At 36.9% G+C, this 27,061-nt stretch overlaps 1 protein-coding gene across 6 annotated transcripts; it reads right to left on the reverse strand.

Annotated features, from left to right (window-relative positions):
- Nucleotides 1–982: 982 nt before the first annotated feature.
- On the reverse strand, nucleotides 983–27,061 carry LOC142531800 (piezo-type mechanosensitive ion channel homolog). Of its 6 annotated transcripts, none has more exons than XR_012816372.1 (11): nucleotides 25,808–27,043; nucleotides 25,038–25,308; nucleotides 15,869–15,900; nucleotides 5,708–6,305; nucleotides 3,832–4,227; nucleotides 3,502–3,660; nucleotides 2,622–3,128; nucleotides 2,358–2,535; nucleotides 1,691–1,835; nucleotides 1,372–1,435; nucleotides 983–1,209 (listed from the first exon to the last, which is right to left on the reverse strand). XR_012816372.1 is itself a non-coding variant. In XM_075638061.1 (9 exons), the coding sequence occupies exons 4-8, from the start codon at nucleotides 5,738–5,740 to the stop codon at nucleotides 1,388–1,390; spliced, it is 1,143 nt and encodes a 380-aa protein (XP_075494176.1). In that variant the 5' UTR covers nucleotides 5,741–6,305; nucleotides 15,869–15,900; nucleotides 25,038–25,308; nucleotides 25,808–27,047; the 3' UTR covers nucleotides 983–1,209; nucleotides 1,372–1,387. The 6 variants fall into 6 exon arrangements, 1 of the variants encoding a protein (XP_075494176.1); XR_012816371.1 differs by having other exon boundaries at nucleotides 1,930–2,535; XR_012816370.1 differs by lacking the exon at nucleotides 2,358–2,535 and having other exon boundaries at nucleotides 25,808–27,044.

The following is a 27,061-nucleotide window of genomic DNA, read 5'->3' on the forward strand; positions in this document are numbered from 1 at the left end:
GATACTATAATTTATTACTTAATTAGAAAATGCACTAAAAATATAATTACAAATTTGCTTTAAAATAATAAAATATGATGTAGAGAGAAAATTAAAAAGATAAAATATTTAAAGGTAATATAAAGATGAATTATTTGAGAAAATTAATTAAGAGTTAAATTTATTTCTTGAAACGATATAAATTACTACAATCAATGTAATTGTAGTGATAATTCATTAGCAATTTGTTATAATTTTACATATATATCCTTATTGAGTTTTTGGATTTTTATTAATAAAGAGGACATTTATGTTTTATCATGAGTCCTTTATATATATAATTTTTTGAAGTTTTTTTTAAAAATCTATATACTTTATAATGGGTTATTTCATTATGAATATAATTCAACTTTATTTTTCTCACGATTGGAAAAATCCACACATTTGTATGTATATAGAATGAAATATTGTTTTTTTAAAAGAAAAAGAATGAAACATGACATAATTAAATATTATAACGAAAAAAAGATAAGAGTAGAAAGTCAAAAACACAAAACCATAACCATAAAATGTAATTAATTAGTATTAATTATTAATTAATAAAGTAAGTGTGAAATTACAACATATGTTACTTGATAATGAAAAGAAGAAAAAATGCGATTGGAAAAATCCACACATTTGTATGTATATAGAATGAAATATTGTTTTTTTAAAAGAAAAAGAATGAAATATGACATAATTAAATATTATAACGAAAAAAAGATAAGAGTAGAAAGTCAAAAACACAAAACTATAATCATAAAATGTAGTAAATTAGTATTAATTATTAATTAATAGATTAAGTGTGAAATTGTCACGTATGTTACTTGATAATGAAAAGAAGAAAACATGTTAAGGGTAATTATGTCAGTTCACAATTGGAAAACTTTTCAAGTACGCACACTTTTATAGGTATATATATATATATATATATAGATGAGTTAAAAATTATTTTCTCTTTTCCTGTTTTTGTATCATTGTATGATGAGAAATGGAAATGAGAAGGGATGACGACTTACAGGACAAATTTGACAATTTTTCCTCAGCTATATACAAACCGGTTAAATTTCACAACGCCCTTGAAGAAAATAAGAATCAGAAGGCTTGGTAATGCTAATAAATTTACAAGTATTGGCATTAGTATGGCTGCATCTTCTATGACATTAGGTGATCCTACCATCGCCAGTTCGTCTGGAAAGGTATATAATGGTCATCAGCTCAAAAAGAACTAGTAAGGATTGATATACTCGAGCATGTAATAAAGGTCGTCAACTCAAAGAATTAGTCGGGATTGGTATACTCGAGCAACATGTGAGGTGACCTGTAAATTTTCACTAATGTCCAGTATAGTACCTCTTCAACTCCAAGTTCACCTTCTGCTCTCGCGGCATATATATCCTGACAGATAGCTATCAACCTAAAGAAACATGAGAATTACTTAGTGCACAATTGGATCTAGTTTTATTTTTATGAAAACTCGGGACTGAAACAAGCTGTCAAGTTAAGAGCACGCATCTCCACGGCCTAAAAATAGATGCATCTTTCAAAAAATAAATTTTGATAATTTCCATCCAATGAGTGTAGATAATTATAGATAACATTAACCGGTTCATTTAATATTATAATTAATGAGATAATGGTAAGATTTCGGGTTCTTTACAAATTTGAGTACCTGTCACATGACGGAAGATTCTCATATGGTATTCTCATCCGTAAATCGGAACACTGCATTCTGATAAACCGTCCAACTGCAAGTACAAATGTGATGTAGAGACCCCATATGCTGAATTTACTTAGTGTTTCACCAAGAAATCCCTCTGGTATAATATAACAGATCAATCCCTCTAGATGTTATATTCAATTAAAATTCATTCCACAGTTGTGTAAGACAAAAGATGTGATAAATCTTACGTGGGATTTCTTCTGATACAACATGTGACTCATGAAACAATTTTACATTTCATTTTTAAAGGCTGCGGTGAGTCGATAGTTATATCATATTGAAATGGACAATTTTGGTTTTGAACACATAAGACTTTATATGAATGCTTCTGAAGTGAATACCTAGTCACAACTTGAAAGCTCCCGACTGGAATTGACTTTTTAAACCGAAAGCAACTTTATGGTAATTCAATGGTAAATCATTTTATAGAGAGAATCAGTTTCACTCATTTAAAACTGTTTGAATAGCATGCCCAAAATTTATATTATATTAAGAGGACTTATTTTTAGAAAAATAAAATATAATTGATGTTTAATTTCTATGATGGCCAGCTTGCCATCTCTGGCTCAACCTCTGCTCAAGCACCCCTTTTACATGCCAAGCAAAATAAAGCCACCTGCATAAAAGGATGTCGAAGTGCTTGTGCAGATAATGCCAACAAAGTCCCCTACACTCTAACAATCCCCTCTCCCACAAATTTGAATTTCGCTTTGGTGATCCTAAAATCAACCAAGAACTTAGAGGGGTCTTCAAACTACTGCCCAAATTTTCCATTATATTGATGGCGTCTTTCCCTAAATAAAAAAACTTGACACATGAGGGCTTAACATTGTGTATGTGTGTGTGAAAAAAAGGAGCGAGGGAGGGCTTGAAAGCATACCTCTTGCTCAAAAGGTCGAATTTCTCCAGACCCTGTAACCCGAAAATATCTTGGATAAATGTTGTAAACCCTAAAGCTGCTGAAGGAACCTTTCAGAACCCTCTCAACTTCTGATGATTTGGGAAGATCTGATGGATCAACGCTTCTCTCGTATTTCACAGTTTCCTTTCCTTTTGGCCGGTCTCTTGTAAGAACCCAAGAAAATTTTATATCCATGCTACTGCTGTTAAGAGAACTAATAAACTGCTTCTGAACCACATCAGGGACAAGCCACATAGTGCTTGGATCAGCTTGACAGCAAACCAGTTGGATGTCATTCACATTGTATGAGCTCAAATATCCTTCAGGATCAATATCAACATTTGCATTGAAATCATTCCACAAAAATTTTTCACAAAGAGTTGTCTGGTACAAAGTCAACCTGCCATCGACTGTCTTGATATCAAACTGAAAACTTGCATCATTAATCGGATTTGCTATGTTTGTCGGATTACCATTACTGTATATCTATCTATAAGAAAACAATTAGCTTCATTGAAAATAGTAATCATTGCTATATTTATCATTTCGGTCAGTTTTTGGAGGAGCGTCATGCTCCGATACAACACTTGATTATGGCCCATAGTAGGTGCTTTTTAACAACTGCCAATTTTAGAACATGATAATTTCAGGAGATTCTAACAGCATGCCATAGAAATTATAAAATCAATGAGTAATACCAATACTCAGATACCATTGAACAAAATAAACACGAACAGAAAATAAATGCTATTAGCAATCACCAAATAAAAAGGAATTTGTTACTAAGATTAGCATCCATATCTTTTCAAAAAGAAGAGAACATATACTCTTTTTTGGAGTTGAGCCACGAGCTACGTACCAGCATGGGGGCCCAAATGACACATATTAATATGAAAAACAGACGTATACCGTTGCAAATCTTAGTCATTTTGGTCTGCTTTTCTCCTTGTTTATGCTTAGCTCTGTTCAGAACATTATCGCACTTGACAAGGTACAAGCTTGCATTAATGTCTTCCAACTGAAAACATAGAAAACATCGCCTTATAATGCGATCTCAGATTCTCAATCTTGTGCATGGGAAATGATTCGCCAAACAACTGAATACAGTAAATACAGTAATCAAAGATTCACATATTCAATTTTCAACAAGTACTTGGAGCAGTTGTGACATGAAAATCAAAGAACTCGCCTTCAGCCAGTCATACATAGTTAATGATGTTGTTGTGCAAGACCAATCAAGGACGCATCTCAATTCGTACAAAAAAGGCAAAGCACGAAAGAGCCTGTGGCCAAGATAATTAACCCGAGAAATTTTGCTCGTTAGAAACTGACGATATAATGTGCATTTGTGGGGAACCCCATATCGAATTTGTGTCGCTTGCAGTGCTAGAGAAAAAGATTTAGTAAGAAATATTGCTCGAAGAGCCAATCCAGCAGCATTTTTCTGAGAATTATCCATGTTCCAAGCATAATCGGTGACAGTATAAGTGGAGAGGATGAGGTTGAAAACGTAAAATATGACCTTTCCTGTCCCCAATGAGCATAGGTACATGATGCGATCAACAATCATTAAGAAGAAGATTATCTGCATGCAAGAAAAAAAACCCCAGCATGATAAATAACCATTTATTTGTAATCCAAAGATGAAAAAGGCATATAATCGCACCATTAGAATAAATAAAAACTCTTTTGGAAACTGATCCTCCAGTTGATAGTACTCCAGAATTTCACTTTTATTCTATATAACAGATTGGTAGAATATAGCAACCAGAAAGAAAACAGTCAAATCAGCACCAAAGATATATGCGTAGAGATCAACTTCTCTCTTGCCACCACCAATTACTGAGAGTACATCATATGGAAATCTAATTTTTTCAGCAAGTCCCCTGCTTCGAGCTCCAAGGATTTCTTTAGCTACATCAGCAGCTGGAGTTAGAGATTTATAATTTTCTGATGGCGTGCATTCACTTAATGGAGAGGCATAAAGAACCTCAAAAATTGCCAAAGCCACATTGCTATTTTCAGTACTGTTTTCAATACTTCGAACTTGAACCTTGCTAGCGCAAGTCCATTGATTAGGCACTACATTCTTGCACTTTTCATCATGTACAAGCTGCAGAAGCTGATTCATTCCAGATTCTAGTCTCTCTAGTTGGATCCCATCCTCTGGCCATACTTTGACATCCATGGACTATTGAACAAAATATGGAGGAGATTCTGCTTGCTGTGTCAGAGATTTCCAGTATCTTGAACAACTACTAACCATCATTTCAACTATTTGTTTCATAACTTGGACAAATTTAATAGATTCCTCAACCCAGCTAGAATCTGATTGAACCTCATTTTTATTAAGCACCCCCCCTTTTCCATAATCAAATCCAGCTGAAAACCATTCACCGTCTTTGGCAGTTATAGAACACTGTATTAGAGTAGATAAGTAAGCTAAAAATAGAGGTAGCAAACTTATAACAAAAGACGATGTTATTCTTTTTGTTGGAAACCCCAACCCGCGCAGAAGGCCTGACTGAATGCTGAAACCACAGTGTTGGATCATGATTTGATAGAAATACTGAATCAAAACATACATTTCGGTGTATATTAGCATTATAACCCAGAAGATGTAGTCAGGTCCAGTATTTACGCACAGAGCATAAAGGAACAAAGCCCCCAAGTACACCATAGAAAGTAAACTGAAATTCCAAAGAAAAACAAGAACGAAACAACAGTAACACACTACATCGTTATTAGATCTCATATGGGACCATATATGCTGGACTATCTGCGGAATCTGCAGACTCGAGAAATCTGAAGTTCTACTACTTTCTGATTGAAGAGAAGATGATCGATTCAAGTGCAAATGTCTAATGTCAGAACTCTTTTTCTCATCAGAGTCCTTCCATATGTAAGGGGCTCACGTGAATTTGAATATGAATCTTGAGGTGCAATATTTAAAAAGCTCACGAGACTGTTAACAGCATGATTTCCAATTGACTGTACTTGGGAAACACCGTCACCTATCAACTGTACAGCAGAAGCTAAAGGGTTTTCTTGGGATTGGGTTTTACCTTTCTTAACTTTGTCCAAATCATTAACAACATTATAACTGCCACACTCCTCTTGCTCTGTTATTTCACCAAAAAAAGCATCTATCGTGTACTTTGTGAAATCTACTGTACATGGACTCTCTGGTCTTGAGCTACTCGGGGAATCATGCACATTGGATGTGAAATCATAACTCATGTTTCCATCTTGTTCTACAAGTCTGCAGGTATCTATCTGATTAAGTGAAGCATTCTTCCTTCTTCTCAATCCTTCATTAACAGGTGAAGAATCATCAGCAGTCAAGGAATTCATACTGTGGAGCTGAACTTGTAGGTTGAGCATTTCAGATTTCATCTTCTCCACTTGTAAGTTACGTTGACGTTTCTCCTCCTCAGATTTGCGAATATGCTGCAACTGTTCAGTCTTCCAAGCAGCTTTCTTTTCTTGCTCTCGGACAATTGCACCAATTTGTTCAGCTTCAAGGTACCGAAATACATTATCAAATTCCGACAAGGAGAACATATATGATTTAAGTGATACCAGAAAAAATATGATGATTTCGACTAAAGCGGATCTTGAGGTGATCAGAAACCCATAATCATATTTATAGAATCCAATCGCCTCGTATATGTACGTTGGATCTCGTTTTCTACACGCCCAAATGCAGCGGAAGTTTTAAAATTTTTTATTTTATTTTGACAATCAAAATATGATTTGCTTTGGACGCTCGTATGATTTTAACAAAAACATACATAGGGTGTTACAATCGTTATACCTTTGGTGAATTAATCACGTGGCTCCAACTAATCCGGTATAAACGGATTAGCTCTTGTTGATTCCCTACGAACTTTCTTCGATGAAATCCTTGTTTGATCCTCCTATCAAGTTCACGACTAAATTGTATGTTCCTCTTCCAAATTGCACTAGTAAATATGGAAGAGATTTTGCATAGAATAGGAAAAATTGAGAGACGGCTCAATATTTCTTTTCAAAACAAGTGGCCGAAATTTTTTTTTTCTTTTTGGAGGTGTGATTCTCGAAAATCATGTGGTGGTGGGGCTAGGGTTTTGACTTGAATACATTATTTATAGTAAATCCATACCCTAATTACATAATTAACATTAATGTGCTTGATTTAATTAATTGGGCTAGTCCAACTAGTTTAATTAATTTAATCAAAGCCCATTAAAACTTTAATTATTTATTATGCTGGACTTGTACTCCTACAAGCCCATTAAACATATTATCCACCATATTTAATTTATTAATTAATCAACTCAACTCTTGAGCTTAATAAATTAAATATATTATAAATTCAACATTTGAATTTATTATTTAAATTATAAATTCAACTCCTTGAATTTTTATCACCTCAAAAATTTAATATTTAATAAACCCAACATTTGCGTTTAATAAATTAAATTCTCAAATTTTTATAAATTCAACTCCTTGAATTTATTCTCTCAAAATTTAATTATCATAAATTCAACTCCTTGAATTTACTATATAATATAAATTCAACTTCTTGAATTTATTCTCTCAACGGGAACAAACAATCCAGTGCTTGTGTGATCCTCAATGGTTCAGGGATACAGCTAGCCGTGGGTTCACAACTCTTTGTGATTCAGGACATAATCCTTTATTCGGGCTTACCCTAGTTAGCCCCATTCTTTTCATCAGCACCTTGATCAAGAATGTCAGAACTCATTTCTGATTGCACCCATCGGATCATGGTAAGAGCGTCTAGTAGCATCGCCCCATGATCCCCTAGGTATCACTGATAGTGCCTGCAAGAAACAGTCGATTATGATTAACGTACAGTAATGTCCCTTCATCTCATATATCCTGATCAAATCTGCAACCATTGGTTCATCGAGGGTTGCATATTAATTCGATAACTATGTGATAACTATAATAGTGGCATCGCGTGTACTATTTGAGAACTCCTTCTCTAACGTACATCTCATACTCTGACCAGAGATTTCATGCACTATTAATTCATCAGATCACACAGGATATCCACACCCGTAGGTGAGCGGTGAATCCCCGACTACAATGCACTGGCTCCTATATGTGTCGCAATTGTACCCAACCTCGCCACCTGATGACTCTCCTGGAGCCGGTAAACGAGTCAAAGCACAGCCCTAGCATATAGAGTCTCAGTATTGTCCCGGGTCGTAAGGACTAATGGTGTACAATCATAACCACGGACTTATCCTCTCGATAAATGATAACCACTTGGAAAGTCCGAGGGAGGGTTGTTAAGTATAATCATCATATGACTACCCATCTGCATGTTTGGACATCTCTATGCCCTTACCAAGAAACGCAGTACACAACATCACAGATGCTAGTCTCGAGCTCAAGCGGCCTTTATCCCTGTTTTAGGCGGCTGAATCGACTAGGAACGAATTTAGATTATACAGTGTTTACAAACGAGTTTCAACATCGAATTACGATTCATTTGTATTAAAGTATAATCAAGGTCTTTATCTATGTTTGATAACATGGGTATACAGATAAAGAAATAACAAACCATGAAATAATGAATTATATTAAAATAAAGATTGTTAATTAAACTGAGTCAATAAAATCCCTAGCCAACAGTTGGCTTGCAGGGCATCTACTTTAACAATCTCCCACTAGCCCTAGAGCCAACTACCCATAAACTTTAATCACATTGCTTCGCGATGCTTCTCAAACAATGGTCCTGGCAAGGGCTTCATAAGTGGATCATCAACGTTATCTGCAGAAGGGACTCTTTCGACTGATATGTCTCCCCTTCCCACAATCTCCCGGATGATGTGGAATTTCCTCAGTACATGTTTGGATCGCTGATGAGACCTTGGTTCCTTTGCTTGCGCAACGGCACCAGTGTTGTCGCAGTACACCGGGACTGGATCAACTCCATTAGGAATGACGTCCAACTCTTGGACAAAATTTCTCATCCAAATTGCCTCTTTGGCTGCAGCAGATGCAGCAATGTACTCAGCTTCAGTGGTGGAATCCGCAACGGTGTCTTGTTTGGAACTTTTCCAAGAGACAGCCGCACCATTAAGCATGAATACAAAACCAGAGGTCGATTTCGAATCATCTACATCACATTGGAAGCTAGAATCAGTGTAGCCTTCCAATTTTAAATCTCCACCCCCATAGACCATGAACAAGTTCTTAGTCCTTCTCAAGTACTTAAGAATGTCTTTCACGGCCTTCCAATGCATTGGACCAGGGTTCGCTTGATATCTGCTTGTAACACTCAAAGCATAAGCAATGTCAGGACGTGTCGATATCATGCCATACATGATACTTCCAACAGCTGATGCATATGGAATGCGTGTCATCATCTCTATCTCTTCATCAGATTTGGGACACATAACTTTAGATAGAGTAATACCATGACACATTGGTAAGTATCCTCTCTTGGACTCTTTCATAGAGAATCTTTTTATAATGGTATCGATATATGTGGCTTGGGTGAGCCCCAACATCCTTTTTGATCTATCTCTATAAATTTGTATTCCTAATACATAAGATGCTTCATCCATGACCTTCATGGAGAATTTACTGGCTAACCATACTTTAGTTGATTGCAGTAATCCTACATCATTCCCAATGAGCAGGATATCATCAACATAAAGTACTAGGAATGTCACTACACTCCCACTAACTTTCTTGTACACACATGGTTCCTCAGGATTCTTTGCAAAACCAAACTCTTTGATAGTGCTATCAAATCTGAGGTTCCAACTCCTTGATGCCTGCTTGAGACCATATATTGATTTCTGAAGTTTGCATACCTTATGCTCACTTCCTACTGATTTGTATCCCTCGGGTTGAGACATATAAATTTCTTCTTTGATGTCTCCATTGAGGAATGCAGTCTTTACATCAATTTTCCATATCTCATAGTCATACCATGCTGCTATGGCTAGTAGTATTCTAATGGACTTAAGCATAGCAACTGGTGAAAAGGTTTCCTCATAGTCAACTCCTTGCCTTTGAGTATATCCTTTTGCAACCAGTCTTGCTTTGAAGGTCACTACCTTCCCATCCGCCCCAAGCTTTCTTTTGTAGATCCATTTGCATCCTATGGGAACGATTCCCTCAGGTGGATCCACTAATGTCCAGACTTGGTTTGAATACATAGAGTTCATTTCTGACTGCATGGCTTCAAGCCATTTGGTTGAATCAGTATCAGATAATACTTCTTTGAAATTCATTGGATCACATCCAACACAAGACTCATCATGGTCTTGTTCATGAAGAAGCGTATATCTTGCAGGTGGTCTGATAACCCTATCAGACCTTCTAGAAGCTTGTACTTCAACTACTGGTTCTTGGGGATTAGGTTCAACTTCTAAAGTTGAGGGAGCATCTTGAATTTCTTCAAGTTCTATCATCTTGCCTTTTCTATCTAATAGAAATTCCCTTTCCAAAAAGGTGGCATTTCTTGAAACAAACACTTTTGCTTCATTGGGATGATAGAAATAATATCCAACAGAATTCTTTGGATATCCTACAAAATAGCACAAAGTGGATCTACTATCCAATTTGTCTCCCACTGTCTGCTTCACATATGCAGGACATCCCCATATTCTCAAGTAGGAATATTTGGGAGGTTTCCCCATCCATATCTCATATGGTGTTTTATCCACTGCTTTTGTATGGACATTATTCAACAACATTGCCGCAGTTTCAAGCGCAAATCCCCAAAACGTTGTAGGCAATTCAGTGAATCCCATCATAGATCGAACCATGTCCATCAATGTTCGATTTCGACGTTCAGAAACACCATTCAATTGTGGTGTTGCTGGTGGAGTCCACTGTGAGAGAATCCCATTCTCTTTTAGATAACCCAAAAATTCAGCACTCAAGTATTCTCCACCTCGATCAGATCGAAGTGCCTTAATACTTCTTTCTTGCTGATTTTCTACTTCAGATCTGAATTCTTTGAACTTTTCAAATGCTTCAGATTTGTGTTTCATCAAGTAAACGTACCCAAACCTCGAATGGTCATCAGTAAAGATAATGAAGTAGGAATGTCCAAATTTTGTGCTAACCCTTAGCGGGCCACAAACGTCTGTGTGGATCAAATCCAGTAGACCATGCGCACGTTCCACGTTTCCATTGAATGGAGTTTTAGTCATTTTTCCTTTTAGACAGGACTCACAAGTTGGTGGAGAATTTATGTCTGACAAGTCAAACATGCCTTCTCCCTCTAGCTTGTGCATCCTTCTTTGGGAAATATGACCTAGTCTAGCGTGCCATATTTGTGCGGGATTTGGATCTTCTATTTTTCTTTTGTTTGTTGTTGTTTTCGTATGCGCTTGGATATTGTTTAACGGAATATCTTTTAATTTTAAGTTATAGAGATCGTTTGTTAATTCTCCAGTTCCAATCAAACATTCATTCTTGTATAATTGCAAACACCTTTAGCAAAAACACAAGAATAACCATCACTATCAAGCGTAGAAATAGAAATAATGTTTTTAACCAATTCAGGAACAAATAAAACGTCTCTTAAAACCAACTCAAAATTATTGTCCAAAATTAAAGTAACGTCTCCAATGGCAGTGACAGCAACTCTTGCTCCATTTCCTAGTCTTAGAAAGGTCTCACCATCTCTAAGCCTCTTGCTTCTTCCCATCACATGCAAATCATTGCATAGATGAGAACCACATCCGGTATCCAATACCCAAGAAGAGGAATTAATAGAAACATTAACTTCAATATAAAACATACCATGGCCAGAACGCTTCTGGGCTAGATATTCCTCGCAATTACGCCTCCAATGTCCAGGCTTGTTGCAGTGGAAACAGACTTGTTCTGACTTGTCAGGCTTTGTGGGACCCGGTTTGGATTTCTTGTATGGCTTCTTGTTGGGCTTGTTCTTCTTTGGAGGGGCAGAACACTTCTTGCCTTTATTTGGGGCTCTCTTTTTCGTACCATACGAAGGACCCACTAGAAGAACAGGCTTTTCCTTTTTAATTGTGGCCTCATAATTAGTAAGCATATTGACCAACTCTTCAAGGGTGGCCTCAAGCTTGTTCATATTAAAATTAACCACAAATCCATCGAACGAGGCAGGCAAAGACAGCAAGAGAATGTCAGTCAAGAGCTCACTAGGTATAACCACGTCAAGCCCCACCAACTTCTCGATGAGCCCAATCATCCTAACACCATGCTCATGGACCGAAGTCCCCTCTCGCAAGCGTGTAGTCATGAGTTCTTTAACAGTCGCATGTCTTTCTGAACGAGTTTGTACAGCATACAATTCTTTCAGATGAAGGTGAATGTCAGCAGCATTCACCGCCTCCTCGAACCTCCTCTGAAGTTCATTCGACATGGAAGCCAACATGTAGCTCTTAGCTTGAAGATCATGATCCGAATGTTTCTCAAGCTTAGCCAATTCAGTCCTACTGATATCAGGAGCCGCCTCCTTAGGTGGCCTCTTCTCAAGCACATACGCAATCCTTTCGGAGTTCAGAACAATCTTTAAGTTTCGAAACCAGTCATGATAGTTAGGGCCAGTCAATTTGTTTTGATCGAGAATGATTGAAAGCGAGTTACGAGTAGACATCGTAAATATACTGAAATTGAAAAACAGATAATGGTTACTGATAATTTTAAAATAAATCTAAGATATAAAATATGGATTTCATTTTATAAATTACCCTCCTACTATTTTGACATTTCCACCACTCTCTGATGAAAAAGGGAAATCGTATCTCCTTAGTAGGCACGTAGAGTCCAATTAGCCAATTATAATCCCGAATAATATCAGCCAATTATAATTTCTAAAAGGTAGAATCCAATTGCATCCCTATGCAACCTCCACGTGTTTTGCCTCACGTTTAATAAGGGCCCAATAATATGACGCCGTTTATTTTCCCGTGTCAAACTAACCCATCAATATTGAATTGTAGTAGACGGTCGCCATGAGTTCCCCCAATAATATGAGCCGAAGTCATGGGAGTTCCACTCAATTCACATCATATGTCCGGTAGAAGTCACAGCTTTCCGGCGTACAGGCCTCCCCAATAATATGAGCCAGACACTGTCCGCGGGTAGCGATCAACATGCAACCACGGTTGATGGAAGGCAAGGAAAAATTAAACTCTTTTAAATTTTACTTTTTCGGTTTGATATAAATTTTGAATCTTATTCAAAATGAGGGATTTTAATTTCAAAAATTGTCTCATCATTTTAATTTAAAAACGCGTGCCACGAGTTTGTATGTTTGCCGGATTCATGCAACTATATTATTTAATAATATACATACATGCATACTACTATATATCGCATATATCATAATATGACATTCAACAATAAATAAAGATGATCGATTGCCAACACTATTAGATCCATGTGAGCCATACATGGATCCAAGTCCAAAACCTAGGTGAATGCAGGGATGCAAATGCAACGATTACAAAAGCTTCCAATATTTTACATGTCTTCATCTTGATCATCGGGTCCACCATCTTCCAGTCTTGATCTCCCACTATTTCTAATAAATACATTTAAATAGCCATGGCACATAAGGGATACATCTCATGGGGTGGGAACGAGCCATAAACCAGGCCCACTTTAATAATATCAAATATTAACAAAATGAATAAAACAGTAAAATATCCTAACATACAATTAACACATTGGTCAAGGCTCTCGATCATCCTTCATACATTTAATATCAAATATTAACATCAATTTAATTAAACAATTTAATTAATTGATCAATCATATATCTAATAATTTTATCACTAACCACCACAATTATTTAAAATTTAATAAATTAAATAAACTCCTTTATTTAATTTCCAATTAAATCAATAATAATTGATTTCTTGAAAAAACTCATTTTTACAATAAATAATTAAAATCATATTTTAATTATTTATTTTACAAGAAAATTATTTTCCAAAATAAAAATTGAACCAATTTTCAAAAATATCAATTTTATCCAAAAATTTGAAAAATCAGAAAATTGCACCCTGGGCCCAAACAATTCAAGCCTTTCAATTTACACGCTTCCCGAGACGATCTCGGGCAGCCGCCCTCGCTGCCCGCCCGCAGCCCGAACGTTTCGTGGTGATAAATTTTCTGAAAAATTTTCTTGTGTGGTTAGAAATACATTATTCAATAGAATTTAAAATCATACGATTCAGAAAACCTAGCTCTGATACCACAGTTGGATCTGGTTTTCTACACGCCCAAACGCAGCGGAAGTTTTAAAATTTTTTATTTTATTTTGACAATCAAAATATGATTTGTTTTGGGCGCTCGTATGATTTTAACAAAAACATACATAGGGTGTTACAATCGTTATACCTTTGGTGAATTAATCACGTGGCTCCAACTAATCCGGTATAAACGGATTAGCTCTTGTTGATTCCCTACGAACTTTCTTCGATGAAATCCTTGTTTGATCCTCCTATCAAGTCCACGACTAGATTGTATGTTCCTCTTCCAAATTGCACTAGTAAATATGGAAGAGATTTTGCGTAGAAGAGGAAAAATTGAGAGACGGCTCAATATTTCTTTTCAAAACAAGTGGCCGAAATTTTTTTTTTCTTTTTGGAGGTGTGATTCTCGAAAATCATGTGGTGGTGGGGCTAGGGTTTTGACTTGAATACATTATTTATAGTAAATCCATACCCTAATTACATAATTAACATTAATGGGCTTGATTTAATTAATTGGGCTAGTCCAACTAGTTTAATTAATTTAATCAAAACCCATTAAAACTTTAATTATTTATTATGCTGGACTTGTACTCCTACAAGACCATTAAACATATTACCCACCATATTTAATTTATTAATTAATCAACTCAACTCTTGAGCTTAATAAATTAAATACATTATAAATTCAACATTTGAATTTATTATTTAAATTATAAATTCAACTCCTTGAATTTTTATCACCTCAAAAATTTAATATTTAATAAACCCAACATTTGCGTTTAATAAATTAAATTCTCAAATTTTTATAAATTCAATTCCTTGAATTTATTCTCTCAAAATTTAATTATCATAAATTCAACTCCTTGAATTTACTATATAATATAAATTCAACTTCTTGAATTTATTCTCTCGACAGGAACAAACAATCCAGTGCTTGTGTGATCCTCAATGGTTCAGGGATACAGCTAGCCGTGGGTTCACAACTCTTTGTGATTCAGGACATAATCCTTTATTCGGGCTTACCCTAGTTAGCCCCATTCTTTTCATCAGCACCTTGATCAAGAATGTCAGAACTCATTTCTGATTGCACCCATCGGATCATGGTAAGAGCGTCTAGTAGCATCGCCCCATGATCCCCTAGGTATCACTGATAGTGCCTGCAAGAAACAGTCGATTATGATTACCGTACAGTAATGTCCCTTCATCTCATATATCCTGATCAAATCTGCAACCATTGGTTCATCGAGGGTTGCATATTAATTCGATAACTATGTGATAACTATAATAGTGGCATCGCGTGTACTATTTGAGAACTCCTTCTCTAACGTACATCTCATACTCTGGCCAGAGATTCCATGCACTATTAATTCATCAGATCACACAGGATATCCACACCCGTAGGTGAGCGGTGAATCCCCGACTACAATGCACTGGCTCCTATATGTGTCGCAATTGTACCCAACCTCGCCACCTGATGACTCTCCTGGAGCCGGTAAACGAGTCAAAGCACAGCCCTAGCATATAGAGCCTCAGTGTTGTCCTGGGTCGTAAGGACTAATGGTGTACAATCATAACCACGGACTTATCCTCTCGATAAATGATAACCACTTGGAAAGTCCGAGGGAGGGTTGTTCGGTATAATCATCATATGACTACCCATCTGCATGTTTGGACATCTCTATGCCCTTACCAAGAAACGCAGTACACAACATCACATATGCTAGTCTCGAGCTCAAGCGGCCTTTATCCCTGTTTTAGGCGGCTGAATCGACTAGGAACGAATTTAGATTATACAGTGTTTACAAACGAGTTTCAACATCGAATTACGATTCATTTGTATTAAAGTATAATCAAGGTCTTTATCTATGTTTGATAAGATGGGTATACAGATAAAGAAATAACAAACCATGAAATAATGAATTATATTAAAATAAAGATTGTTAATTACAACTGAGTCAATAAAATCCCTAGCCGACAGTTAGCTTGCAGGGAATCTACTCTGACAATGTAATCAATTGTTTCGCACTTTTCTGCATTAAAGACACCAACAAAGGGAGATTGATAGGCCAGAGAGAGAACTGTTGGATCTCGATTTTTTACGCGCCCAAACGCAGTGGAAGTTTAAAATTTTTTTATTTATTTTGACAATCAAAATATGTTTTGCTTCGGGCGCTCGTATGATTTTAAACATAAACATTCATAGGGCGTTAGAATTTTATACCTTTGGTGATTAAATCACTTGGCACCAACTTATCCGGTATGACTGATCTAGCTCTTGATGAATCCATACGAACTTTCTTCAAGAGACTCCTTTCTTTTCTTCTAATCAGGTCCACGACTGGATGATCTATTCCTCTTCCAATTTGCATTAGAAAATTCGGGGAACTTTTACGTTGAGATCAAATATTTGAGAGAGGAATCAAAATTATTTTTCTTGGAAAAAACCAAAATAATTTGGAGGATTTTTATATGCCTTTCACGTGAATCACCCAAAAAGAAAAAGGTGGAGTCTACGTCAATTTATATTTATTTCCTTAAAAACAATAGTCTTGACCTAAATTTCATAATTAACATTAATGGGCTTTATTAATTAATTGGGCTAGTCCAACTAGTTTAATTAATTAATCAAGGTCCATTAAGAACTTTAATTATTTAGTATGTTGGACTTGTACTCCTACAAGCCCATTAAACACACTACTCACTATATTTAATTTAATGTTTAATAAACTCAACTTTTGAACTTAATAAATTAAATTAATTATAAATTCAATATTTGAATTTTTTTATTTAAATTATAAATTCAACTCTTTGAATTTATCACCTCCAAAATTTAATATTTAATAAACCCAACTTTTGAGTTTAATAAATTAAATTATCAAATTTTATAAATTCAACTTCTTGAATTTATTCTCTCCAAATTTCATAAATTCAACTTCTTGAATTTACTATCATATAAATTCAACTCCTTGAATTTATTTTCTCAAAATTTAATTATCATAAATTCAACTCCTTGAATTTACTATATAATATAAATTCAACTTCTTGAATTTATTCTCTCAACGGGAACAAACAATCCAGTGCTTGTGTGATCCTCAATGGTTCAGGGATACAGCTAGCCGTGGGTTCACAACTCTTTGTGATTCAGGACATAATCCTTTATTCGGGCTTACCCTAGTTAGCCCCATTCTTTTTCATCAGCACCTTGATCAAGAATGTCAGAACTCATTTCTGATTGCACCCATCGGATCATGGTAAGAGCGTCTAGTAGCATCGCCCCATGATCCCCTAGGTATCACTGATAGTGCCTGCAAGAACCAGTCGATTATGATTAACGTACAGTACGGTCCCTTCATCTCATATATCCCGATCGAATCTACAACAATTGGTTCATCGAGGGTTACATACTAATTCGATAACCCATGTGACACATATAATAGTGGCATCGCGTGTACTATTGGAGAACTCCTTCTCCAACGTACATCTCATACTCTGGCCAGAGATTCCATGCACTATTATTACATCAGATCACATAGGATATCCACACCCGCAGGTGAGCGGTGAATCCCCGACTACAATGCACTGGCTCCTATATGTGTCGCAACTGTACCCAACCTCGCCACCTGATGACTCTCCTGGAGCCGGTAAACGAGTCAAAGCACAGCCCTAGCATATAGAGCCTCAGTGTTGTCCCAGGTCGTAAGGACTAATGGTGTACAATCATAACCACGAACTTATCTTCCCGATGAATGATAACCACTTGGAAAGTCCGAGGGAGGGTTGTTCGGTATAATCATCATATGACTATCCATCTGCATGTTTGGATCTCTCCATGCCCTTACCAAGAAACGCAGTACACAACATCACAGATGTTAGTCTCGAGCTCAAGCGACCTTTATCTTTGTTTTAGGCGGCTGAATCGACTAGGAACGAATTTAGAATATGCAGTGATTACAAATGAGTTTCAACATCGAATTACGATTCATTTGTCTTAAAGCATAATCAAGGACTTTATCTATGCTGTTTGCATGGGTATACAGATAAAGTATAACAAGACCATGAAAAGTTAAATTATATTAAAATAAAGATTGTTTATTTCACTTGAGTCAATAAATTCCCTAGCCAACCTTTGGCTTGCAGGACATCTACTCTAACAATCTCCTACTTACCCTAGAGCCAACTACCCTTAATCACATTGCTTCGCGATGCTTTCAAACAATGGTCCTGGCAAGGGCTTTGTAAGAGGATCAGCAACATTATCTGCAGAGGGGACTCTTTCAACTGATATGTCTCCTCTTCCCACTATCTCCCGTATGATGTGGAACTTCCTCAGTACATGTTTGGATCGCTGATGAGACCTTGGTTCCTTTGCTTGCGCAACGGCACCAATGTTGTCCCAGTACAACGGGACTGGATCAACTCCATTAGGAATAACGCCCAACTCTTGGACAAAATTTCTCATCCAAACTACCTCTTTTGATGCAGCAGATGCAACAATGTATTCAACTTCAGTGGTGGAATCCGCAACGGTGTCTTGCTTGGAACTTTTCAAAGAGACAGCCGCACCATGAATACAAAGCCAGAGGTCGATTTCGAATCATCTACGTCACATTGGAAGCTAGAATCAGTGTAGCCTTCCAATTTTAATTCTCCACCCCCATAGACCATGAACAAGTTCTTAGTCCTTCTCAAGTACTTAAGAATATCTTTCACGGCCTTCCAATCCATTGGACCAGGGTTCGCCTGATATCTGCTTGTGACATTCAAAGCATAAGCAACATCGGGACGCGTCGATATCATACCATACATGATACTACCAATGGCTGACGCATATGGAATACGAGTCATCATCTCTATCTCTTCATCATTTTTGGGACACATTGTCTTAGACAGAGTAACACCATGACACATTGGTAGTATCCTCTCTTGGACTCTTCCATAGAGAATCGCTTTATAATGGTATCGATATAGGTGGCTTGGGTGAGCCCCTACATCCTTTTTTATCTATCTCTATAGATTTGTATTCCCAATACATAGGATGCTTCACCCATGTCTTTCATGGAGAATTTACTTGCTAAACATACTTTAGTTAATTACAATAATCCTACATCATTCCCAATGAACAAGATATCATCAACATAAAGTACCAGGAATGTCATTACAATCCCACTAACTTTCTTGTACACGCATGGTTCCTCAGGATTCTTAGCAAAACCAAACTCTTTGATAGTGCTATCAAATCTGAGGTTCCAACTCCTTGACTCCTGCTTGAGACCATATATTGATCTCTGAAGTTTGCATACCTTATGCTCACTTCCTACTGATGCGTATCCCTCAGGTTGAGACATATAAATTTCTTCTCTGATGTCTCCATTGAGGAATGCAGTCTTTACATCCATTTGCCATATCTCATAATCATACCATTATGTTATGGCTAGTAGTATTCTAATGGACTTAAATATAGGAACTGGTGAAAAAGTTTTCTCATAGACAACTCCTTGCCTTTGAGTATAACTTTTTCCAAGCAGTCTTACTTTGAAGGTCACTACCTTCCCATCTGCCCAAGCTTTCTTTTGTAGATCCATTTGCACCCTATGGGAACGACTCCCTCAGGTTGATCCACCAATGTCCAGACTTGGTTTGAATACATAGAGTCCATTTCTGACTGCATGGCTTCAAGCCATTTGGTTGAATCAGTATCAGATATTGCTTCTTTGAAATTCATTGGATCACACCAACACAATGCTCATCATGGCTTTGTTCATGAAGAAGCGTATATCTTGCAGGCGGTCTAATAACCCTATCAGACCTTCTAGGAGCTTGTACTTCAACTACTGGTTGTTCGAAATTAGGTTCAACTACTATAGTTGAGGGAGTATCTTGAATTTCTTCAAGTTCTATCATCTTGCCTTTTCTATCTAATAGAAATTCCTTTTCCAAAAAGGTGGCATTTCTTGAAACAAACACTTTTGCTTCATTGGGATACTAGAAATAATATCCAACAAAATTCTTTGGATATCCTATAAAGTAGCACAAAGTGGATCTACTATCCAATTTGTCTCCCACTGTCTGCTTCACGTAAGCTGGACATCCCCATATTCTCATGTAAGAATATTTGGGAGTTTTTCCCATCCATATCTCATATGGGATTTTATCCACTGCTTTACTATGGACATTATTCAACAACATTGCCGTAGTTTCAAGCGCAAAGCCCCAAAATGATGTAGGCAATTCAGTGAATCCCATCATGGATCGAACCATGTCCATCAAGGTTCGATTTTGACGTTCAGAAACACCATTCAACTGTGGTGTTGCTGGTGGAGTCCACTGTGAGGGAATCTCATTCTCTTTTAGATAACCCAAAAATTCAGAACTTAAGTATTCTCCACCTCGATCAGATCGAAGTGCCTTAATACTTCTTTCCAGCTGATTTTCTACTTCAGATCTGAACTCTTTGAACTTTTCAAATGCTTCATATTTGTTTTTAATCAAATAAACGTACCCATACCTCGAATGGTCATTAGTAAAGGTAATGAAGTAGGAATGCTCATATTTTGTGCTAACACTTAGCGGGCCAAAAACATCTGTGTGGATCAAATCCAGTAGACCATGCGCACGTTCCACGTTTCTATCGAATGGAGTCTTGGTCATTTTTCCTTTTAGACAGGACTTACAAGCAGGTAGAGAATTTTTTGTCTGACAAGTCAAACATACCTTCTCCCACTAGCTTGTGCATCCTTCTTTTGGAAATATGACCTAGTCTAACGTGCCATATTTGTGTGGGATTTGGATCATCTAACTTTATTTTGTTTGTTGTTGAAATCATGTTTACTTGGACATCACTTATCATTTCCAGAACATTTCTGGCACATATAATTTCTTATGTCTGGACTTCATGCAGTGAAATAAATATGTTCTAACTTAGCGGGCTTTGTAGGCTTTTTAAGTGTCTTTCAGAATTTGTCTCTTATTGGGATTGTTTTTTTTGTGAGGGGCGGAACATTTCTTTCCTTACCTTATGGGCCATTTTCGTCTGACGAGAGGCCCATAAGAAAAACAATGATTTCCTGTGTTATGGTGATCTCATAAGTTATAAGCGTATTGACTAGCTCTTCAAGGCTATCATATATCTTATTCAAATTGAAGTTCACCATAACCCTTTCAAATGAGGAAGAGAAAGACAACAATTTAATGTCATCAATTAACTTGTTAGGAATCACATATTCCAGGCCCACCACATTTTCAATAAGCCCAATCATATGTACACCATGCTCATGAGTCAAAGCCATGTCTTGCATGCGTGTAGTCATGAGCTCCTTGAAAGTAGTGTGCATCATCGTATGAGTTTCATGCACCATGCAACTCTTGCACGTGCATTCGAATGTCAGCAGCATTCAGAATTTCCTCAAATTGTCTCTACAGTTCATTTGACATAGAAGCGAGCACATCACACTTTAGCTTGCATACTATGGTCCTACCATCTTGCATGCTTTGTCAGTTCAGCAGGACTGACAGTGGTGTGTATGTCATTTTCTCCGAATTTAGAACAAGTTTTTCCCAACCAGTCTTGAAAATTAGATTCGGTTAACTAGTCAATAACAAAAAGATTACGTGACGAAATCGAAAATATACTGATATGAAAACAGAATAATGGTTGCTGATTATTTTAAAATAATTTTAAGATATAAAATATGGATTTTATTTTATAAATCTCCCTCCCACTATTTTGACATTTCCACCACCCTCTGATGAAAAAGGGAAATCGTATTTCCTTAGTGGGAATGTAGAGTCCAATTAGCCAATTATAATCCCGAATAATATCAGCCAATGAAAATTTCTAAAAGGTAGAATCCAATTGCATCTCTATGCAACCTCCACGTATTTTGCCTCACGTTTAATAAGGACCCAATAATATGACGCCGTTTATTTTCGCGTGTCAAACCGAACCATCAATATTGAATTGTAATAGACGGTCGCCATGAGTTCTCCCAATAATATGAGCCAAAGTCATGGGAGTTCCACTCAATTCATATCATATGTCCGGTGGAAGTCACAGCTTTCCGGCGTCTAGGCCTCCCCAATAATATGAGCCAGACACTGTCCGCAGATAGCGATCAACATGCAACCACGGTTGATCTAATCATTTTAATTTTAAAAATCGTGTGCCACGAGTTTGTATGTTTGCTGGATCCATGCAACTATATTATCTAATAAAATACATACATGCATACTACTATATATCGCATATATCATATATCTAATAATTTTATCACTAACCACCACAATTATTAAAGAATTTAATAAATTAAATAAACTCCTTTATTTAATTTCAAATTAAATCAATAATAATTGATTTCTTGTAAAACTCATTTTACCATAAATAATTAAAATCACATTCTAATTATTTATTTTACAAGAAAAATATTAATTTTCTAAAATCAATTTTCCAAAATAAAATTGAACCAATTTTCAAAAATATCAATTTTTCCCAAAAATTTGAAAATCAGAAAATTACACCATAGGCCCAAACAATTCAAGCCCATCATACAGAACGCTTCCGAGACACTCCCGGGCAGCCGCCCCGCTGCCCGAACGTTTCGGGCAGCAGCAGGGGTCCTGCACGCAGCGCGGCGGCACGCCGTGCGCGCAGCGTGCGTACGTTCGGCATGCCGTGGCGCGCAGCCGCCGGGCGCTGTGCGGACTCTCCGCACAGCGCACGCGCGCAGCCGCCGTGCGCTGTGCGGACTCTCCGCGCAGCGCGCGCACACGCTGCGCGCGCAGGCGCACACAGTGCGCTGCCCGGAACAGTTCCGGGCAGCCCCGAATTTTATTTATTTATTTAAAATTTCTAGAAAAAATAATTTTTATGGTATTACAATTTTCTGAAAAATTTTCTTGTGTGGTTAGAAATAAATTATTCAATATCAAAACCATACGATTTAGAAAAAACCTTGGCTCTGATACCACTGTTAGATCTCGGTTTTCTACGCGCCCAAACGCAGCGGAAGTTTAAAATTTTTTATTTATTTTGACAATCAAAATATGTTTTGCTTTGGGCGCTCGTATGATTTGAAACATAAACATTCATAGGGCGTTAGAATTTTATACCTTTGATGATTAAATCACTTGGCACCAACTGATCCGGTATGACGGATCTAGCTCTTGATGAATCCCTACGAACTTTCTTCAAGAGACTCCTTTTATTTCTTCTAATCAGGTCCACGACTGGATGATCTATTCCTCTTCCAATTTGCACTAGAAAATTCGGAGAACTTTTACGTTGAGATCAAATATTTGAGAGAGGAATCAAAATTCTTTTTCTTAGAAAAAGCCAAAATAATTTGGAGGATTTTTATATGCCTTTCACGTGAATCACCCAAAAAGAAAAAGGTGGAGGCTACGTCAATTTATATTTATTTCCTTAAAAACAATAGTCTTGACCTAAATTTTATAATTAACATTAATGGGTTTTATTAATTAATTGGGCTAGTCCAACTAGTTTAATTAATTAATCAAGGTCCATTAAGAACTTTAATTATTTAGTATGTTGGACTTGTACTCCTACAAGCCCATTAAACACACTACTCACTATATTTAATTTAATGTTTAATAAACTCAACTTTTGAACTTAATAAATTAAATTAATTATAAATTCAATATTTGAATTTTTTTATTTAAATTATAAATTCAACTCTTTGAATTTATCACCTCCAAAATTTAATATTTAATAAACCCAACTTTTGAGTTTAATAAATTAAATTATCAAATTTTATAAATTCAACTTCTTGAATTTATTCTCTCCAAATTTCATAAATTCAACTTCTTGAATTTACTATCGTATAAATTCAACTCATTGAATTTATTTTCTCAAAATTTAATTATCATAAATTCAACTCCTTGAATTTACTATATAATATAAATTCAACTCCTTGAATTTATTCTCTCAACGGGAACAAATGATCCAGTACTTGTGTGACCCTCAATGGTTCAGGGATACAGCTAGCCGTGAGTTCACAACTCTTTGTGATTCAGAATAATATTTATTCTTATTCGGGCTTACCCTAGTTAGTCTCATTCTTTTCATCAACACCTTGATTAAGAATGTCAGAACTCATTTCTGATTGCACCCATCGGATCATGGTAAGAGCGTCTAGTAGCATCGCCCCATGATCCCCTAAGTATCACTGATAATGCCTGCAAGAACCAATCGATTATGATTAACGTACAGTACGGTCCCTTCATCTCATATATCCCGATCGAATCTGCAACTATTGGTTCATCGAGGGTTGCATAATAATTCGATAACTATGTGACACATATAATAGTGGCATCGCGTGTACTATTGGAGAACTCATTCTCCAACGTACATCTCATACTCTGGCCAGAGATTCCATGCACTATTATTACATCAGATCACATAGGATATCCACACCCGCAGGTGAACGGTGAATCCCCGACTACAATGCACTGGCTCCTATATGTGTCGTAATTGTATCCAACCTCGCCACCTGATGACTCTCCTGGAGCCAGTAAACGAGTTTAAGCACAGCCCTAGCATATAGAGCCTCAGTGTTGTCCCGGGTCGTAAGGACTAATGGTGTACAATCATAACCACGGACTTATCCTCTCGATGAATGATAACCACTTGGAAAGTCCGAGAGACGGTTGTTCGGTATAATCATCATATGACTATCCATCTGCATGTTTGGACATCTCCATGCCCTTACCAAGAAACGCAGTACACAACATCACAGATGCTAGTCTCGAGCTCAAGCGACCTTTATCCTTGTTTTAGGCGGCTCAATCAACTAGGAACGAATTTAGAATATGCAGTGATTACAAATGAGTTTCAACATTGAATTACGATTCATTTGTCTTAAAGCATAATCAAGGACTTTATCTATGCTGTTTGCATGGGTATACAGATAAAGTATAACAAGACCATGAAAAGTTAAATTATATTAAAATAAAGATTGTTTATTTCACTTGAGTCAATAAATTCACTAGCCAACCGTTGGCTTGCAGGAAATCTACTCTAACAAGAACAATAACAGCAAAATTGTACATTCGCAAATACTTGAAGATCTTATTTTTCTTCTTTAGTATGGTAAGTCTCAGACGGAAGAAAACAAGGGCGAAGCTAAGGTACCCAAGGTGAAAAATGTCATACTCCAATGTTCCTGTAATTAAGATGGCATCAAGTACTAGATCCAACAAATGGCAATAGCAGTAAACCCTCAAATAGTCCAATAAAGTCCACATGCTTTTGGTTTCAATTGATAGATCTTGCCAAGCTATAGCATTCTTATGGTGAGAAAGCATTTGGTAATATGTAAATGACCCTGAAAAACAGGAGGCATGGTCTGCACGGACTTTAAAGCACGCCACCATGAAAACCGCATAATAACCGATGAGCATCCGAGGATCATCAATGGTAAGGCCTGCCAGAGAAAAAACAAATGACTAACAGCAGTGGACGTGAAAAGATGGAATTTGATAGAAAATATGAAGCTGAGGCATCCCTCTATTTTTAGGGAAAGGAACCTTAGTTTGGAATAAACAAGTAAAAGCCTATACAAAAGCTTTTTTAAGATCATAAATGTACCAAGATGCAAATGGCAAAATATCAATGGACTGAAAAATAGTACTGCCATGGGTTCTCACACAGCTAAAGTTATTTTATACAACCCCTTCGGCAACGATTATCACCACAATTGACTGTTGGGGCTCTAGATCATAAAATATAAAATTTACTTCAGTTAAGAAGTCCCAACATAAGATTGTCAGAATGAAAACACTAGATGAAAGCATTCCAGAAACTCTCCAGATAAATGAGATGAGAATAAACTCGTTTCTCAAAACCATTGTATCATGCATGAACGAAGAAATGGTAGAATAAATTTATTTCTAAGAAGCAATTAACATAGTAAGAAAACTTACCCAGCCAACATTTTTCGCAATAGTGAAAATATAGATCATATGAGGTTTTCTAGCAATCATGGCAACGTGCAGCGCTCTCAACAGAAACACAGAGATTCAAAGGCGTCACAGTTTTCCACATCACAATATATTCAGGAAGAAGAATGATAGCAAATAGAAAGACAAAGATCAGCCACAATCTACGTACGATAGGGCGTGCCAATAGAACACAAGCAGCGAGACAAGCAATATAAAGCATAGAAATGGCATTTAACAAAGCAAAACTAGCTATCATGTTGATCTCAAGGCCAAAGAGGTTGAACATGTTTTCCATCCAAAACTTCAAATAAACTTTTAAAGTTTTTTTCTGCATTTCAAACCTATCCTGCCTCAATGAAAGAATCCTTTTCTTATTCCATTTATGGCTGTCTCTCATGCTTCCCCAAAAATACCCAAATAAATATTTTCTATTGTTGTGATCCAGAGAGTTTCTACTGGTAGAAAAATCATAATTTTGCCCAGACAGTTCGTTGGATTCCACGAAGGTTTGTTCATCCCCATTAGAAGTTGATACAACAGGCAAACCATCATCTGGTGAGAAGAATAAAGGGCAAGGTTCCTCGGATCTGCCAATAAGAGGAGAACCAGGAATTTTTTCCAACCAATGAAAAACATTTTCGATGCGATTCGGGTGAAATGAGTGAGCAGGGTCGGGTGCTCCACCGGATCTGCTATCAAAATGATGAAGGAAATAAGAGCAATGTAGATATCTGAACCAAAAGCTTCATTCCCGGGCGGAGAGGATTTCCTGCACTCAAGAAGGTAACCACGTGAATGGGCGCCGGAGGGGTGTCCGGCGTGGCCACTCCGATGCTTAAGTCAGTGAATGATTCAAGCCAAGAACCAATGTAAGCAAGTGATGGTTGTGATATTGGTATGAATGAATGAATGTAAATGTAAAGGGAGAACATGGTATTTATAGTAGGAGAAGTAATTATGACCTCGTTCTTCGTGCTACCTACTAATTATAGTAGGACGGCTGAGCACACCTTATATTCTGACATGTCAAATCTCATACTGGTCACATTCAGCTCATCTGATTTTTGTCAACCCATCGGCCTGGTGTTAGAGATGGGACATTGCCCACATCCTATTCTGCTAGTATACTCGAGTGCGGTGCTCATATCGAGATGGCCCGGGTGGAAAGTTCCCGGGAGTTTGAACGAGAGCTCGGGCGTCCGGTGGCCCGGGGAGGAGACGTCCCGGGCATTCACC

Source organism: Primulina tabacum, chromosome 17, assembly GCF_025594145.1.
Source record: "Primulina tabacum isolate GXHZ01 chromosome 17, ASM2559414v2, whole genome shotgun sequence".
In the NCBI taxonomy this organism is placed as follows: Eukaryota; Viridiplantae; Streptophyta; class Magnoliopsida; order Lamiales; family Gesneriaceae; genus Primulina; species Primulina tabacum.